At 38.2% G+C, this 19,159-nt stretch overlaps 1 protein-coding gene and 1 long non-coding RNA gene across 2 annotated transcripts in view; one reads left to right on the top strand and one right to left on the bottom strand.

The window, feature by feature from the left end:
* SLC26A4 (solute carrier family 26 member 4) overlaps nucleotides 1-8,159 on the top strand; it is a 40,900-nt gene extending 32,741 nt beyond the window's left edge. Inside the window, exons 17-20 of the mRNA XM_063100091.1 lie at nucleotides 1,888-1,942; nucleotides 3,288-3,433; nucleotides 5,868-5,951; nucleotides 8,082-8,159. Coding sequence (XP_062956161.1) covers nucleotides 1,888-1,942; nucleotides 3,288-3,433; nucleotides 5,868-5,951; nucleotides 8,082-8,105 — 309 coding nt within the window. The 3' untranslated portion in view covers nucleotides 8,106-8,159. The remainder of the gene's footprint in view (nucleotides 1-1,887; nucleotides 1,943-3,287; nucleotides 3,434-5,867; nucleotides 5,952-8,081) is intronic.
* The window catches only part of LOC134380332 (uncharacterized), a 62,761-nt gene that overhangs the window by 17,796 nt on the left and 25,806 nt on the right, over nucleotides 1-19,159 (bottom strand). The window lies entirely within an intron of this gene.

Raw genomic sequence — 19,159 nt, 5'->3', positions numbered from 1 at the left:
CTACCTGGGGTAAGTCCTGGCTCCACCACTTACTAACAGTGTGAATATGACAAGTTGCTTAATCTCTCTGTACCTCAACTTCTTTATCTGTAATATGAGGGTAATAATGGTACTTACTTCATAGGGTTGTTATGAGGATTAAATAAGTTAACAGATATAAGGAGTTTGGAAGACTATCTGGCATATAGACATCCCTCAGCAAATATTTACACTTATGTTCTATTTTTCTCAGAATATATAGGAGATAGAATGTGAAAAGAAGGAAAAATGGGCAAAGGTTTGTGTTAAGTATTATATTTCTATTTGTTATGTGAACAGAGCAAGAAAAGGAATACCACCAGGTACATGGTAGGACTGGAAAAGCCAGGCATTGTTATGAGGTTAGAGCAGGAAGCAGGTCAGGCATTGAGGAAGACAAAGCAAGAGTTGAGCACAGTTGTCTCCCACTGCCACCCCCCAAAAAAGAGTTGAGCATGGAAGACAGAAATATTCACGATATCAGAAACCAGTTATGCAAGCTCAAGTTCATTAATTTTTTCAACAAACAGATGTGAAATGCCTAATAAATGCTAAGCACTCTGCCAGGCACAAGAGAGTAGTGATAAAGTAGCCATAGTCCTTACCCTCATGGGACTAAGCAGTATAGAGGGAAAGGCAAACATTAAGTGATCTTATAAATAACAACTATATTAAGTGCTAAAGGAGACTAAATAGTGTGTCACCTGAAGTGTCAAGTTTAGGTAAAGCTTCGGGAAGGCATCAAGAGGGTTGAGTAGAAAGGTAAGCAGGTTCAAGGCACCAACAATCAGATGTAATAATATGAAACTGACTCCTAGCTCATGTTTAGCTTAGCTAGGCTTCTTGGCTACCTTTGCAAGGGCAGAAAATGATTCCAGAGTGTGAGTACTAGGTAGGTAAGGTAGAGAAGTGATTATACTTGGCAAAAGAGTGTGAGACTGTGCTGACAGGTTCTGTTCCCATTCTCTTAGTAGATCTGGTCATTAGCTAATTTGAGAACATACTCTTGTTCTTTGTTGCAAATTTCAGTCAATGCATTGGCTCAGATCTGTTATAGACTGTATTGGCCAAAGAGTTTAATGAATTACTTTTGGGGAGAGTCATAACATATTTAATGCCAGAATATCTCTCACACTTAAAAATTATTGCCTTCAAATATTATAATGACAATTATGAAAAATAAAGAATACTCTAACCTTTATACTTGAATAGAGGACTTGATTTGTTTTCCTCCATAAATTTCAAGTTCTATTTTATTATTTCCCATAGGTCTGTGTTGTGATTTTTAAAAGTCAAACTTTTTATTTTGAGATAATTATAAATTCAAATGTAGTTGTAAAGAATATTAGGGAGATCCTATGTACCCCTTATTCAGTTTCTCCCAATAGTTACATCTTATAAAAGAAAATCATAATCAGGATACTGATATTGATACATTCAAAATAGAGGCCTTGATTTTTATGTCAGTTTTTACATTCTGAATCTGATGGTCATATCTACACCCATATCTCTTCTACCCAAAGATCTAAACTCATGTTCTTTTCTCCAATCAGCAGGGAAGCCTCTTGTAAGCTCTTCTTTTAGAAACTTCTTGTAATCCCTTCTTTCCTTTCCAAAAGTATTGTTTGAGCATCTCCATGCTGTAAAGTGTTGTGCTATTGAGCAGTTAACGTTACCACCTTTTGATATATGGTCTTTTCATCCTTAATCATGTCATCATTGTCGGTTGAAAACTTCTATGGTTTTCCAATAATAAACTTTCCCCAAAGTCCTGATTAACCATGAAAGTGTTGATGTTTCTCCTGAGCAAGTAATTGAAAACTAATGAATTATGGGCAGATAAAGTTATTGTTTTTTTTTTTTTTTTAGATTGTCAAAGAATTCCAAAGAATTGATGTAAACGTGTACTTTGCATCACTTCAAGGTAAATGCATATATGTATATATCAATCTATTAGTCTTTCCCCTAAGCCTTTTCTCCTACTTTGTAATGTGGGCACATGATGTCTGAAGTCCTTTCTTTAATCAAAAAACCCTATTTTTTTTTTTTTTTTTTTTTTTGTCGTTTTTTCGTGACCGGCACTCAGCCAGTGAATGCACCGGTCAGTCCTATATAGGATCCGAACCCGCGGCGGGAGCGTCGCCGCGCTGCCAGCGCAGCACTCTACCAAGTGCGCCACGGGCTCGGCCCAAAAAAAACCCTATTTTTTAATTGTGGTAAAGGGTGTATAACATAAAATTTGCCAATTTAGTCACTTTCAAGTGTACAATTAATTCATTGGCATTAATTATGTTAATATATAATTAATTAATGTGCAACCATCAGCCACTATCTGTTTTCCACTATCTATTTCCCACTATTTCCAAAATTTTTCATCACCACAAACAGAAAACTCCTACCCATTAAGCAATAACTCTGAGGGCATTTTTGAGCCCAGAAAGATATTACTTCTAATTTGTACTGCAGAGCTGGTAATGTATATAATTTACATCCTAACACTATTGCAAGATCAGTGGGGGAAATTATGGAGAAAGCAAAGCTGGAGATGACTTAGAGCCCTTAGAACAAGAGGATTCTCAAGGGTGTGAATCTCTGTGTCTGTCTGTGTATAAGTGTATGTGTGTAGGAAAGTGCTAGTGCTTCAGCTGAGTTCTCTGGAAGCAGAGCCTGAGATGGCAATTCTTGCACAAATGATTTATTGAGAGAGTACCCCTGGAGAAATTTATGAAGGAGTGAGGGTAGCAGGATAGGGCAGGGGAAGAAGCTGTTCAAAGACATGGTTTCAGAAGTCTAGCCTTAGATTCCTGAGGGCACCACTGCAGGAAGTACAGCAGAGGGTTATGCCTCTTGAAGGCAAGGGCACCCACCTTTTTACACCCATATAGTTAGTCAGTGGCTGTGGGCCACCCACATGTTGGGGTGTACCCTCCCAGGCCTCTTCAGGTGAGACAGCTCCCATTGGCCAAGGAACATTCTCCAGAGAAGGGCATGGCTGTGAGCCATTAGCAGCCAGGTTCACAGCAGCTGGAGGATGGGTATACCAGCCTGGCAAAAGGGACATGGTCAGGCACCAAGGCTGCCTACTTCATCCAGTTATGGAATAATCATTCTGTGTGCTATTGGAAAAGAAATTCAGTCACAGTTAGAGCAGGGTCACATTTTAGAAAAAAAGAAAAAAAATTAAAAGAAGGAGCTGCAAAAACTTAGTATTGGTTGATGCTACCAAAATATCTTTTCTTAGAGACTAACTAAACATCTTTCTTTTGAAGATCATGTGATAGAAAAGCTGGAACAATGTGGTTTCTTTGATGATAACATTAAAACGGACATACTCTTTTTGACTGTCCATGATGCTATACTCTATCTACAGAACCAGGTTAAATCCCAAAAGGGTCAAGATTCCATTTTAGAAGCGGTAAATATTTAATTTTTCTACATATGTGTCTTTCCTAAACTATCATGATTTCTGTAAATAGCAAAAATTGTACAAGTCTAGGTTTGAACTTCAGCCCAGCTGTTGGATTTTAGGCCATCTGCATAACTTCTTGGAGTCTCAGTTTTCTTGTTAGTAAAATAGGAGTAAAAACTTTGCCTTGCTGGGTAGATGTGAAGACTGAACAAGATAGTCTGTAAGGAAGTACATATACTGTCATATGTAGTACCTAGTATATGACAGTTCTACAGTGTGTGAGTATACTAATAAAAGTGGACATTGGCTGTAGTGCCTTTTTAGAATGTAGCACTGAATCTTAGATCTTCTGCGATTTATGTACATAAATGCAACTTAAATTCTCAGCAATCTGGAAACCCTTGAATTATAAGTGTCTTTAAAGAGGATCCATCAGATAAACCTAGGGTTAATTCTTCCCCACAAAATAAAACAGACCCTGATCTCCTAAAGGTCTTATTTTGTCAAATTTCCTGTCAAATACCCAGAAGAGGTAAGCAGTCTGGTCTGGTTTATTGGGCTGGGCCCAGTTGTGGGCCTGTTACAATAACCTCCTTTTTCATAGGCCCTCTCAAAGAGAGTTCAGGAAATTAAAACAAGTATCTATCGAAATATTATAACAACAACAATTATTCCAGTGATATAGTATATTTTAAATTCCTTCCTTTTTTTCTAAAATTCAGATAAGTAGATCCTTATTATAGATTGGAAGTTTATGCTCAAAGTTAGGCTAATTTAGAAAACCATATTACATTTTTTCTTTTCAGCTACTGTTAGTGGAGAGATTTTTCTGCTTAATTCTACTGGGGAAAATACTAGCCCTAAATATCAAGGTGTGGATCTTAAATATCAAAAAGGAAAAAATTAGTAAAACCAAAAATCCAAAAAAAAGCTACATGCAAGGTGCTCATCTTTGAAAATTCATAAACCTTTTTCTATCCAGGGCCAGCCCGAGGCTCACTTTGGAGAGCGTGGTGCTTATAACACCAAGTCAAGGGTTAAGATCCCCTTGCCGGTCATCTTTTAGAAAAAAACAAAAAACAAATAAAGAAATCTTTTTCTATTTTTCTATCCAGTTTAAAATTCTCTAACCCATAGGTAAAAACAACAAAGCAGGATCATATAAAGTATCTAAAAAAAGATCAGATGTTAAAAGTAGAACAGAACCAAGGTATCAAGTTCTTTCTCAACATGAAAATTGTTATTTTGTTATTTGTTTATACCTATTCTTATCTAAGATCTTAGGATATGAATGTCACAAAAAAACACCAACCAAGAGTGTACCTACTACGTTAGACTCAATCTTGTTTGCCATCAGGGAGGCATTGTTAGTGGCTGAGATAGATTTTTTTTTTTCGGACCCTGAATAAATATTATGCTGAGTATAACTGACTGACTGTATTATATGCTTACTAGTTCCCTGGATAGTAGATTGAGCATTAGTGGTGGCCTGTGAGACAAGGAATCTTATACTTCTGCATCTCTTCAGGGTCTAGCACAAAGTAGATGTATGGTAAATGATGATAAAACTCACCTGTTGTACTTTCCTTAACTTCAGGGAGAGTCGCTTGTGTATTACGGATATTGTGGATGCAGTAATATGACCCTCTGCCTATCCCTTTATTTTACTGCCACAAGGACTATCCCAGGACAGTCCCAGCTTGTAGTTACAGATAGCTTCTACCTTTCCCATTATATCATGACAATTTGCACCGGGACTTAACCCTCTAATCCATTTACACACTAGCAAAGAGAACTGGGTTATTTGTGAAGTGAAAACATCTTTAGCCTTGATGTACATTTGGAGTTGCTTTGGAAATGTCCTTCTTCATGCGTAAGACAAAGCCCAAATTATTGTTGGTTTCCTATGTGTAGAAGATTAAGCTATACAGTAGCCTTTAAAAGCAGAAATTTCCTGAACAACCAACTTGGTCCATACATGTTGGTTTCCATCTCTGATAAAATTAATTTCTATCCAATTCAACTTGGGACTGTTTATTGTCATTAGTCACAGCCCTTCACTGTGCATTCACGGCATGCTCAATGCTGTTCTAAGTGCTCTTAGCTTAGCTGTTGAAAGAGAAGCACTGTTGACTGCTGAATCGTGTAGGTAGAGGGGGTGATTTGTTAAGAGGCATACGCTTCAAAGGTTGGGGAAGAGAGCTGAAAAGGAGTTTAGACAATGGAGAGCTATACCAGTTCACATCTGAATGTGAAAAAATGGTATAGGGGAAATTCTAAGGTGGGAAATACAAAAGGAAGATAAAGCTGAAGAGGATTCTGAACTATGTAGATTATAGATGAGAAGCATCAACAAAGCTTCAAATCATTTTCAGTGGAGTAACAGGTGGGTTGATGCTATTATATTTCCAATAAATACTCTTGTGTTCCCTTTGTCAAGATCACCCGCATTCAAGACTGTAAAGATTCTCTTGAATTAATGGAAAAAGAGCTGACTGAAGACGAACTTGATGTCCAGGATGAGGTATGGTCATTATTTTCTTACAAAGAAAATAATTTGGACTAAATCTTGAATAAATAGACTTATGCAAATAGGGAATATGCCTGATTAAGAACTGTTCAGAGAAAATAATTTCAAAAAATACCAAAAGAATAGCTTCATAGACAGGAAAAATGTAAAACAAGAATTCTTCTTTGAAGATATCAAGTACTTGGGGACCTTTCGCTCAAGGCATATAGGGATGATCACGACTGGCAGCAGCCAACATACAGGTCCTGATTTTATACCTAAGCTTCTGCATACTTCTTTTCCAGAGACCTAAGGCCATGGGATAGTGGAAGGGTCTATAGAGGGAATTTCTAATCTAGGACTTTCATAAGCTTTAGGAACAGTACATGAGGAGCAGGAACCTCATGACCTTCCTTAATCTGATAGTGGCTTAAGAGAGACACCCCCTCCACCCAAGACTGACTGTGTATTTCAGATGCTCTTCTGGCATCAGACTATGCTTAGCAAACTTGGCTGCACTTGTAGAATCTGAGTGAACTTTGTGGCTCCACCACTGAGCAAAATGGGAACAACAAAAGGAGATCACAGAATTTTAAAGTTGAAATATTTCTTAGAAATCAAGTAATCCAACATTGTAATCCATGCAGAAATTCCTCCTATACCATCCCTGACCGATGTTCACTCAGCTTTTGTATATTTCCAGACGTTGGCAACTAGTGACTTATCAAGGGAGTTTGTTACATGGTTGGATGTTTCTAAGTGTTAGTTGTGCTTATAAAACTGAATTTGGCCTTTCTATAATAACCACTTACTGTACTGAGAACTGCCTTCCTTAGCAACACAAATATTCCCACTGAATAGCCCTTCAAATATTTGAGAATAGCTCTCATGTCTCCACCAGATTCTCCTCCAGGCAAGACTCTTTCCTTCTTTCTATTGTTCCTCATAGACAAGCAGTTTGTCAATGCTTCTCTGGCCAAGATGGGGACACCAAACCCAAAATGTAGTCAGGCCAGCATGGAGATTATGCGACCATGACCTACCTTGATCTTGTCAAGATATTTCTATTATGGCATCTTTAAAATGTGTTAGCTTTCATAATAGTTACATTGAAATCTTGTCTTCTATTGAGCCAGGGGTCAATTAAGGATTTGGGCATTTTCACACAAACAATGGTCAAGCTGGATTCCCCATTTATATTTATGTAATTAGTTTTTGGTCCTAATGCAGGACTACATATATTTCTGCTAAATTACATCTTTTTGCTTCCAGTTTGTTGACATAGTTTTGTATTTTGAATCTATCATCCAGCATATTTACTCCCCTCCCCTGCTCCTGTCATATGCAAATCTGACAAGCATGCCTTCTCTGCCTTTTTCCAGGTCCTGATAAAAATGTTGAAAAGAATAACATTAAACCTCATATGGTAAAATCAGGCAGAGATTTTTATGGAAAAAATATATTGGTAGAGTGAAAATCACAGGCCCTACATCTTAACACACGAGCTTAGTAAGCCCAGGATAGTCATCATTGAACAGAGCAGTATTTCCCAGCTTCAGTAGTTTACAACTCTGTGGATATAGGGCACCTTAGTTTGAGTAAAAACTCATATATCAAAATTGGAACTTAAGAAACTGCCACATTATAAGGTATTTATTGATTACCACATAAAAGGATCATTCAGGCAGGGTTTTTATAAGATGGTAGAGCCGTATAGGACAGTGGTTTCAAGAGCATGGGCTTTAGAACCAGACGGATTGGGTACTAGGCCTGATTTTGCTACTTACTAGTTGTGCAGCCTGGGGCAAATTAATTACCCTGCCTTCATTTTCATATCTACACGTAAAAAAGAAAGAGTAATAGTACAGAGTTATAAAAATTAAAGGATGCATGTAAAGTAACAAGAACAGTGTCGTGTACATAGTAAGTGCTTTATAAATAGTAATTATTGCTTTTAAATGAATCCAATTCAAGTATGATAAGGTAAAAAATTAAGTTTTCACTTTACTTCTATTGTGATGATATGTACCTAAGATGAATAAAAGTAAGCAAACAAAACTATAAAAATGTATTTGTAAAAAAGATAATGTAGACTTAAGGAGAATTCAGTTGCATCAACACTTTGTTTCTCCTTTGCTTCCACAGGCTATGCGTAGACTTGCTTCCTGAAAGCAGGCTAAGGAGGTCACTATGGGCAAGGACTGCAAAACAAAATGTACTCACCAAATGTCATTCTATGCAAATGTTTTCTGCATTGACTATTTCTTCAGGCTAGAAACACTCATTCTTCTATTATATTTTTTTAGATCTTTGACTTTTTTACCCTCTTAGCCATTCAAAGAGAAGCACTAAGATTGTTTCTAGGCTTTATTTATAAAATAAACAGCTTACCTCTAAAATGTGCAAGATGATGAGAATTATCTAGGTGATTTAGCAATGTACAGGATCTGCCCATGTTATCATATGCTGCTGATCCCCCGTGACAGATTTGCCAACAATGTCCACATGGATGCCTATGTACTTCTGTTCAGTTGAGTAAGTGCTGACCCAACAGCCTCTGTGGGTAGGTGAGTCAGGAATGACTAATGATAAAGAAAAATCAGTTTCTAACTGACTTTGATATCCATGAGCTGCATTGATCACAGTGTACAGTCACATTCAATTAATGCTGAAATATAATTACTAATGCATTTATCAATAAAAGCCTTCAAAAATGACTTTTGGTATATAAGACGAAGTTTTTAAAATGCAAGTTTGGTTAGTGGTTAATAATAAAGCTTTGTCATATATGACCAGATATATAACCAGAATTCAGGATCTCATTGATCCTGGAAATGGTTCACTTAAAGGCTACAGTTCTGGGCTAAAATATCTTAGAAACATTGATGCAGAAAAGTGAAGTGATATGGAGATTCTCATGGTTTATAGAAATAATTTTTTGATATAATTGTGGATCACAATTAAGATCAAACAAAATATATGACAGACTATCGCTAGCTTACAAATGAAGTCTTTATTTTAGTCTATAGAAATGGTCATTGCATGGAGGTATATATAGGTATGGTCTATTTAAAATCTAACACAAAAGCTGTGCTATTTTGAGCAAAAAACAATTTTGGTATGCTTATAAGACCATGGTAAGTAAAGTGAGTTTCTATTTTTCTCTAAAATTTTAGCAGTATGTAAAGTAAGTAATCTTTAACTGAATTCTGATCACTTTTCAAAAAAAATCCTAAAAGTGAATTGCCTGTAGTAGTCTGTTTAAAATGAGTTCTTAAAAGATGAAGGATGTCATGCTTTCTCTGCTCTGTCTGAAAAAAAACAAGACGAAGCATTCTAAATGAACTCAATATCAAAAGAAAAAAATTGGTTTGGAATATATATATTAAATTATATAGGTTTTTTTAAAAATCCACATTTTAAGCCAGAAAATTTTATATCTTTTATTTTTGTGTCTGTGGGGTTTTTTGGTTTGTTTTTCTGTTTTTTGGTGGCTGCTGTTATGGGGAACTGAACCCTTGACCATGGTGTTACAGGGCCATGCTCAACCAACTGAGCTAACTGCTCAGCTCTATATCTTTTATTTTTGCTTAATCTTTTCTGAGTGCCAACAATTTTCTAGGTATTATATATAAAATACATGCTTTGGTCTTGTGGACTATTCTCATATATTTCATGCTGGAGTGAATGAACTTATACTTCATTTCTAGAGAAAAATAAATATGCAGGTCCTCAACTGACAATGCTTTGCTTGATTGAGAACTGTATGTACCCTTTGGCACAGATGTGTGAAATTCTCAAATGTGTTTGGCTATCCATAGGTAGAATGTTTTATCTCCATTTTTCTTCATAAATACAATCAGAAACAATGTGTCTACTTCTGAAGGAATATGATCAGTAATTATATCAAATAGGTTGATTCTGAATTCTGGTTATAAATCTGGTCACAGCATAACCAGGATTATATGACGCTATCTCATTTTCACAGAAATACCTGCTTACAAATCATATCTCTAAAGAATGAATGTAATAATCTTGCAGAAAATGGATGAATACCTCTGCTCAATAGAGAAAATATGCACTGCTCATTTTTTGAAGGAAATACCAAAGTTATTTTATTTCTTGGTGGCTGGCTGGTATGGGTGTCTGAACTCTTGACCTTGGTGTTATTAGCACCATGCTCTTGCAAGTGAGCTAACCAGCCAGCCCCAAATTCACATTTTACAATAAGGCTAGAGTTTTGTAAAATATTGGGTCCATTTGTGACTATATAAGACCATAGTCTGACTTGTCTCCCAAAAACAATCTAGGAATACTATCTCTTCTATGCATTTGAATAGTAAGCATATTTTGAATTCTGTATTGTCAATAGAACTTTTACTTGAAATTAAATGTCTTTTGTTATGTTTTTTACCTAGGATAAGATTCCATATTGTATGTGAATTTTAATAACAAGTGAAAAAAATCAAATCATGTACATTTGGAAATATTTGCACATATTTTTTAATAAATGTAAAGTTGCTTTCTAAACTACTCAGATGTATCCTCTCTGAACAAAACCTTTAAATATAACAAAATCTCTGTATGCCAAGTTTGCCATTACTCTTATCAGTCATCATTTTGATGTATTCTTTATAGTACCACTTCCATTTGTCTGTGTGTAATTTCTCTTTGTATATTTTTCAGTACAATAGACAATGTTACTCACAAATATCTCAGTTAAATCTTGTAATTCCTACCCAAATATTTTAACTTATTTTAGTACAATGGTTTTCATTTTTTTTTAGCAAACTTTTCATTCTGATAAAACATATGTATAAAAAGGAAAAATCATAGTGTACTGCTTGAAGAATTTCACAAAACAAGCATACCAGTGTAGCACGCACCCAAATAAAAAGAATATAACCCACCCCAAGCCACCTCATGCTCCCTCCACTAACTGCCCTCAGGGTCATCACTGTCCTGACTTCTAAAACCTGTTTTTTGAACTGCATACACATGGAATCAAAGATTATTTCTCTTTTTCACTCTTCTCTTTTGTGTCTGTCTTCTTTTACTCAATATTTTGATCATGAGATTAATTCATGTTATTGTATATAGAAATCATTCATTAATTCTCCCTCTGTATAGTATCCCATTGCCTGAATTTACCACCACTTATTTATCCATCCTACTGTTCTTGAATAGTTGTAGTGTTTCCAGTTTGGGGCTTTCATGAATACTTCTGCTATGAACATTCTTATGAAGCACCCTTCCATGTTCTATAAATGTTTGGGGTGTCCTCTATCTGGGGCTTAGATCTATGAGATAAGAATCAATAAAATTAAAGTTTTCTATTTGCATCTGTCTAGGTACCTGAAGAAAGTTTGTTTCAGTTACAGTAGAAAAAAACATTTATCATGGAAAGAATATAATAAACAATGTAATAAAAGCCACATGAATTTTAATCATATGAACTTCAGTTCCATAAGAAAGCCATATAATGACAAATATATAGAAAGAATGGGAGAGAGAGAAAAAAATAATGAGGGGAGAATGAAGGGAGAAAACAGGAAAAAAGGTGAGAGAACCACTGATGAATAAAATGGCATTTGGGAAGGGAGAGAAATGAGGAAATAATGGAAGAAAGAGAAAACAGGAAGGCCAAAATAAAAGGTGGAGGGAAGAAGAGGAATCAGGAAGTAGAAAAGAATGGTGAGGAAGAGAACATAGTAGAGGAAAAGAAAATTCAAATAGAGGACTGATTTCAATATAATCATATCCTTTAAGAACCCAGAGAGACTGCTTGGCAGAAGGCAGGATAATGCACAGGGTCCTAGACAGGAGCCATGGGCAATCCCCACCGCTTGGCAGAAGGCAAGAGAATGCATGGGGTCCTAGGCAGGAGCTGTGGGCAGCCCCCACCACATGGCACACTGAAACCACCACTTCCATGTGGATGGTCCACCACAGCTACTGCCAAAGCCATTGCCACCACAAGGGCAGCTTGCTATCACCCAAGGGCAGCTTGCTGCCATAGTATCAGCCACAGCCACTATGCAGGCAGTCTGCCACTCACTCGACCTCATTAAAACAAGGAGAATCACCAGCAGAGACTGGAAAAAGAAGAGGAAGTCTCTCTCTTCAAAGCACACTCCAGAGTAATAGAAGAAGCAACTGCTCAACCAGATGACCAGACATCAATGTAGAGATACTGGAAATACGAAAAACCAAGAAAATACAACAACACCAAAAGAGTACAGTAATTCTCAAATACCAGACCATAGAGAGCAGGAAACTCTTGAAATGACTGAAAAGGAATTCTGAGCAACAATCTTAAGGGAACTCAATGAGATATGAGATGACTCAGTTAGACAACATAATGAAACAAGAAAAAAAAAAAATCCAGGATATGAAGGAGAAAATTTACAAAGAGATTAAAACTTTAAAAAAGAATGTAGCAGAACTCACAGAACTGAAAGATTCATTCAATAAAATAAAAAACACAGCTGAGAGCTTAAGCAGCAGGCTAGAACAAGTAGAAGAATTCCTGATCTTGAAGATAGTCTTTTTGAAATAACTCAGGCAGACCAAAAAAAGGAAAAAAAAATTTTAAATGAAGAAAATCTAAGAGAGCTGGCAAACAACCTTACACACACAAACATTCAAATTATGAGTGATCCAGAAAGGGGAGGAGAAAGGAAAATGCATGGAAAACTTATTCAGTGGAATAATAATGTAAAACTTCCCAGGTATAGGGAGGGACATGGACCTTAAGATCCAGGATGATAAAAGATCCCCAAACAGATTCAATCCAAAAAATCCTCTCTGAGACACATTATAGTAAAACTGGCAAAGCTCAAAGACAAAGAGAATCTTAAAAGCAGCAAGAAATAAGTGTTGAGTCACCTATAATGGAGCTCCTATCAGACTAACAGCAGGCTTCTCAACAGAAACTCTACAGGCCAGAAGAAAATAGGATGATATATTCAAAATACTAAAAGAAAAAAACCACCAGCCAAGAACACTATACCCAGCAAGGCTACCCTCCAGAAATGAAGGAGCAATAGTGTATTTTCCAGATGAACAAAAACTACACAAGTTCACCACCACACAACCAGCACTACAAAAAATCCTTAAGGGAGTCCTATATCTGCAATCTAAAAAATGATAATCACTACTAAACAACCCTAAATGTAAATGGATTAAACTCACCATTCAAAAGACACAGCCCGACTGATTGGATTAAAAACCTAGACCCAACTATATGCTGTCCTCAAGAGACTCACCTCACCTGTAAAGACACCCAGACTAATAGTGAAGGGATGGAGAAATCTATGCCACATAAATGGAAACCAAAAATGAGTGGGAATAGCTATTCTTATGATGGATAAAGGACTTTAAACAAAAAACCATAAAAAGAGACAAAGAAGGCCACTATGTAATGATAAAGGGATCTATCCAGCAAGAAGACCTAACAATGATAAATATATATGCACCCAACACTGGAGCACCCAGCTATATAAAGAAAAGAGATCCCAATATGATAATAGTAGGGGACCTGAACACTCCTCTCTCAGCATTGGACATATCATGTAGGTAACAAATCACAGAGAGAAACAGGTGGCAGGCTTTCAAGATGGCGGTGGCTGCGGTGGCTGGCGCAGAGTGGCTGAGGTGGAAAAGGCGGCCACTGGGCCTCAGGCAGCCGGGAAACTTGTGGACCTTCCTCTTGCCATCTCTTAAGGGAGGACCGCTGCTGGTGGCCAGTCGTGGGGGGTGACCGCCACTTTGCCCTTGGCAGGAGAGGCTGCCTCATTTACAGGCAACAGCTTTGAAGTGTGGAGTAGGAAAAGAACTGTTTCTTAGCTGCAAAAGCGAGTCTTGAAACAGGGAACACGGCGCCAGGGCTGCTGTGGATGCAGACAGGATCCCGGAGGCCGGGGCCGCGCTGAAGGCGGCCAGCTACCCTATTCAGGATTCGAGGTTTCAGGCCAGCATTAAAGAAGATTCCTGGGAGCGCCCGAGCCGCGCCGCGACTGAACAGCCCGAGGCGGCAGCGGCCGAGAACGGGAAAGGCGGCAAACCAGAGGCAGAGAGTGAGCACCCGACCTGGCACAACCCTGTGAGTGAACCCTGGACCAGCCCTGTGGGCGGCTGACGCCCACCCGGCTCCCACCTGCATCACCAGGCCACTCACCGCCCCAGGGCTGCCTCCATTTTCCCAGGTCCTGGCTGCTCCGCCCGGCTCGACCGCCACTGAGCCTTCCTACTTGCTTGGCCCGGCGCAGGGCTTTCCAGAGCCTGCGGGCCGGCCTCCCCTCCCACTCCCTCCGCGGTTCTCTGGCGGGTTGGTGGCATGGGGTGTCCCCGGCCAGTGTCGGGAGGGCAAGGAAGTACGGGCGGGCCGACTGTCACTCCACCACACCCTGGACTCCGGCCCCCGGTAAACTTCCTGTTACTGGGAGGCAGATACCATCTCTGCGGCCACCAGTTCGGAAAAAAGCCTAACCAATTTCCGGTTGGGAATAGTGTGGTAGGAGAGTTCCCAGGTCCGCTTGAACCTGCCGGAGAGCTGGCTGCAGGCGGGCGCTAGACTCGGTTTATACCGGGGGGATACAAAGGTGAACAAGTCCCGAGAAAGATCTACACAGTGCTGCAAAGGCACCCAGAGCGACCGGTCGTCTGTGCCTAGCAGAAACCTGGTAGACTTCCTGGGCGAGGTGGTGCCGAGCAGGGTCTTGAAGGCCCAGCTGATAGACGAGGGGCGCAGAAGACACACCCCAGCCCAGCAGAGTGCGCACAGAGTGGGGAGACATGCGGCCAGGGAGGCGGAGACTCGACAGAAACCACACACCCTGTGGGGTCGCCACTGCATGATCCAACAGCCTGGGCCAGAGCACACGGAACAGGGAGAAGTCCTGCACAGGAAGTGAAAGCTCAACAGAGATCACACACCCTGTGGTACGTGATCCACCAGCCCAGCAGAGTCCAAGCTGACCAGAAAGGTGGCTCCCCGGAGAAGCCCAAGACCCGAGGCAACCACACACACAAGGCACTAGAGGCCAACTGAGCAGCCACGGAGGTAGCCATACGAAATTGGCAACCACAGCAACATCCTAGTTAGTCATTAGTCTCAAACTGGTGGACTGTGAAACCCCCTGCCACAATGAATAAACATCAAGAAAAAGATACCAGAAATACAAAAAATCAAGAAAGCACACCACCAAAAGTTAATAAATCTCAAACTCTAGATCCTATAGAACAAGAAGCCCTTGAAATGACTGACAAGGAATTTCGAGTGATAATTCTAAGGAAACTGAATGAGATATAAGAAAACACAGCTAGACATCATGATGAAATGAGGAAAAGTATACAGGATCTGAAAGAGGAAATGTACAAAGAAATCAATGTCCTGAAAAAAAAAATGTAGCAGAACTTGCTGAACTGAAGAAGTTATTCAGCGAAATAAAAAACACAACGGAGAGTTTAACCAGCAGGCTTGTCAAAGTTGAAGAGAGAACCTCTGAACTTGAAGATGGGCTGTTTGAAATAACACAAGCAGACAAAAAGAAAAAAAAAAAAAGAATCAAGGACATTGAAGAAAATCTGAGAGAGATATCAGACAACCTTAAGCGCTCAAATATCCGAGTCATGGGTATTCCAGAAGGGGAGGAAAATGGAGATTCCATTGAAAACATATTCAACAAAATAGTGGCAGAAAACTTCCCAGGTATAGGAAAAGTCACAGATCTTCAGATCCAGGAAGCTCAACAATCTCCAAACGTATTCAACCCAAAAAGGCCTTCTCCAAGACATGTCATAGTCAAATTGGCAAAACTCAGAGACAAAGAGAGAATCTTAAAAGCTGCAAGAGAGAAGCATCAAATCACCTATCAGGGAGCCCCAATCAGGCTAACATCAGACTTTTCATCACAAACCCTAAAAGCTAGAAAGGAATGGGATGATATTTTCAAAATACTAAAAGACAAAGATTGCCAGCCAAGAATACTTTACCCTGCAAGGCTATCCTTCCGAAATGAAGGGCAAATAGTATATTTCTCAGACAAACAAAAACTGCAGGAGTTCACTACCACACGACCACCCTTACAAGAAATCCTCAAGGGAGTACTGGGTTTGGTTCCTGAAAAATAACTACCACTGCCATAAAAACCCAAGAAAAATCAATACCCACTAGTATAATAAAAATGGCATTCATGAAGAGAAAACAAGCAAACAAAAATGCTATCTACATCCTAAGGAACCAACAAACACAGAAACCAAACAGTAAATCAGAAAGCAAGGAACAAAAGACACCTAAGACAACCAAACAACCAACAAAATGCTAGGAATAAATCAACACCTTTCAATAACAACTCTTAATGTAAAAGGCTTAAATTCCCCAATCAAAAGACACAGACTGGCTGACTGGATCAAAAAGGAGGACCCAACCATATGCTGCCTACAAGAGACCCACCTCACCCATAAAGATTCACACAGACTAAGAGTGAAAGGATGGAAAAAGATTTACCATGCAAACAGAAAAGAAAAACGAGCTGGAGTAGCTATTCTTATATCTGACAAAATAGACTTTAAACTAAAAACCATAAAAAGAGACAATGAGGGACACAACTTAATGATAAAAGGACTGATCCATCAAGAAGACATAACAATCATAAATATGTATGCACCCAATGTTGGAGGAGCCAGATTTATAAAACAAACTCTATTAGACCTAAAAAAGGAAATAGACACTAACACCATAATAGCAGGGGACCTGAACACCCCACTGTCAATATTAGACAGATCATCTAGGCAAAGAATCAGTAGAGAAACACAAGATCTAAACAAGACTCTAGACCAATTGGAAGTGGCAGATATCTACAGAACATTCCACCCAACAACCTCAGAATATTCATTCTTCTCATCAGCACATGGATCATTCTCCAGGATAGATCACATATTAGGTCACAAATCAAGTCTCAATAAATTCAAAAAAATTGGAATTATCCCATGTATCTTCTCAGACCACAATGGATTAAAACTAGAAATTAATAACAAATGAAACTCTGGAAACTATACAAACACATGGATATTAAACAGCATTCTACTTAATGACATATGGGTCCAAGAAGAAATCAAGCAGGAAATCAAAAAATTTATTGAAACTAATGAAAACAATGATACATCATACCAAAACCTGTGGGATACTGCAAAAGCAGTATTGAGGGGGAAATTTATTGCATTAAATGCTCACTTCAGAAGAATGGAAGGTGGCAAGTGAAGAATGTAACACTTCACCTTAAAGAACTAGAAAAACAAGAACAATCTAAACCTAAAGTTAGCAGACGGAAAGAAATCATTAAGATCAGAGCAGAACTGAATGAAATTGAAAACCAAAAAACAATTCAAAAGATCAACGAATCAAAAAGTTGGTTTTTTGAAAAGATAAATAAAATTGACAAACCATTAGCATGGCTAACAAAAGAAAGAAGAGAGAAGACTCAAATAACAAAAATTAGAAATGAAAAAGGCGATATTACAACTGATTCATCTGAAATACAAGGAATCATTCGAGACTACTATAAACAACTATATGCCAACAAATTTGAAAATCTGGAGGAAATGGATAAATTTCTGGACACACACAAGCTCCCAAAACTGAACCATGAAGACGTAGAAAATTTGAACAGACCAATAACAATAAAGGAGATTGAAGCTGTTATCAGAAGGCTCCCAACAAAGAAAAGCCCAGGACCAGATGGATTCACAGCAGAATTTTACCAAACATTCAAAGAGGAATTGACACCGATTCTTTCCAAACTATTCCAAAAGATTGAAACGGACGCAAATCTCCCAAACTCATTCTAGGAAGCAAACATCATCCTGATACCAAAACCAGGTAAAGATATAACCAAAAAAGAAAACTACAGGCCGATATCCTTGATGAATATAGATGCAAAAATCCTCACTAAAATACGAAAAATTATTCATCACGATCAAGTGGGATTCATCCCAGGGATGCAAGGTTGGTTCAACATACGCAAATCAATAAATGTGATACACCATATTAATAAACTCAAACACAAGGACCATATGATCATCTCTATAGATGCTGAAAAAGCATTTGATAAAGTTCAGCACTCATTCTTGACAAAGACCCTCTATAAGTTAGGTATAGAGGGAAAGTATCTCAACATAATTAAAGCCATATATGCCAAACCCACTGCCAATATCATCCTGAATGGGGAAAAACTGAAAGCTTTTCCTTTAAGAACAGGCACTAGACAAGGATGCCCACTCTCACCACCCCTATTCAACATAGTGTTGGAAGTACTAGCCAGAGCAATCAGAGAAGAGAAGGAAATAAAGGGCATCCAGATTGGAAAAGATGAAGTCAAACTGTACCTGTTTGCAGATGACATCATCCTATATATCGAACAGCCTAAAACCTCTACAAAAAAACTGCTGGAATTGATAAATGATTTCAGCACAGTAGCAGGATACAAAATCAACACACAAAAATCAGTAGCATTTCTTTTCTCCAATAGTGAACATGCAGAAGGAGAAATCAAGAAAGCCTGCCCATTTACAATAGCCACCAAAAAAATAAAATACTTAGGAATTGAGTTAACCAAGGAAGTGAAAAATCTCTATAATGAGAACTACAAACCACTGCTGAGAGAAATTAGAGAGGATACAAGAAGATGGAAAGATATCCCATGCTCTTGGATTGGAAGAATCAACATAGTGAAAATGTCCATACTACCCAAAGTGATATACAAATTCAATGCAATCCCCATCAAAATCCCAAAGACATTTTTCTCAGAAATGGAAAAAACTATCCAGTCATTTATATGGAACAATAAAAGACCACGCATAGCCAAAGCAATGCTGAGCAAAAAAAATAAAGCTGGAGGCATAACACTACCTGACTTTAAGCTATACTACAAAGCTATAATAATCAAAACTCATTCTATGAGGCCAGCATCATCGTGATATCAAAACCAGGCAAAGGTACAAGAAAAGAAAACTATAGGCCAGTATTTCTGATGAACATAAAACTCAAAAATCCCCAACAAAATATCAGCAATCAGAATACAGCAACATACCAAAAAGATTATACATCATGATCAAGTAGGATTCATCTGAAGGTTACAAGGATGGTTCAACATATGCAAGTCAATAAATACGATATACCACATCAACAAAATCAAGGACAAAAACCATATGATTATCTTAAT

This window comes from Cynocephalus volans, chromosome 6 (assembly GCF_027409185.1).
Source record: "Cynocephalus volans isolate mCynVol1 chromosome 6, mCynVol1.pri, whole genome shotgun sequence".
Taxonomy (NCBI): domain Eukaryota; kingdom Metazoa; phylum Chordata; class Mammalia; order Dermoptera; family Cynocephalidae; genus Cynocephalus; species Cynocephalus volans.
The sequence above is the reverse complement of the archived record's forward strand: the minus strand, read 5'-3'. Positions and strand labels throughout refer to the sequence as shown.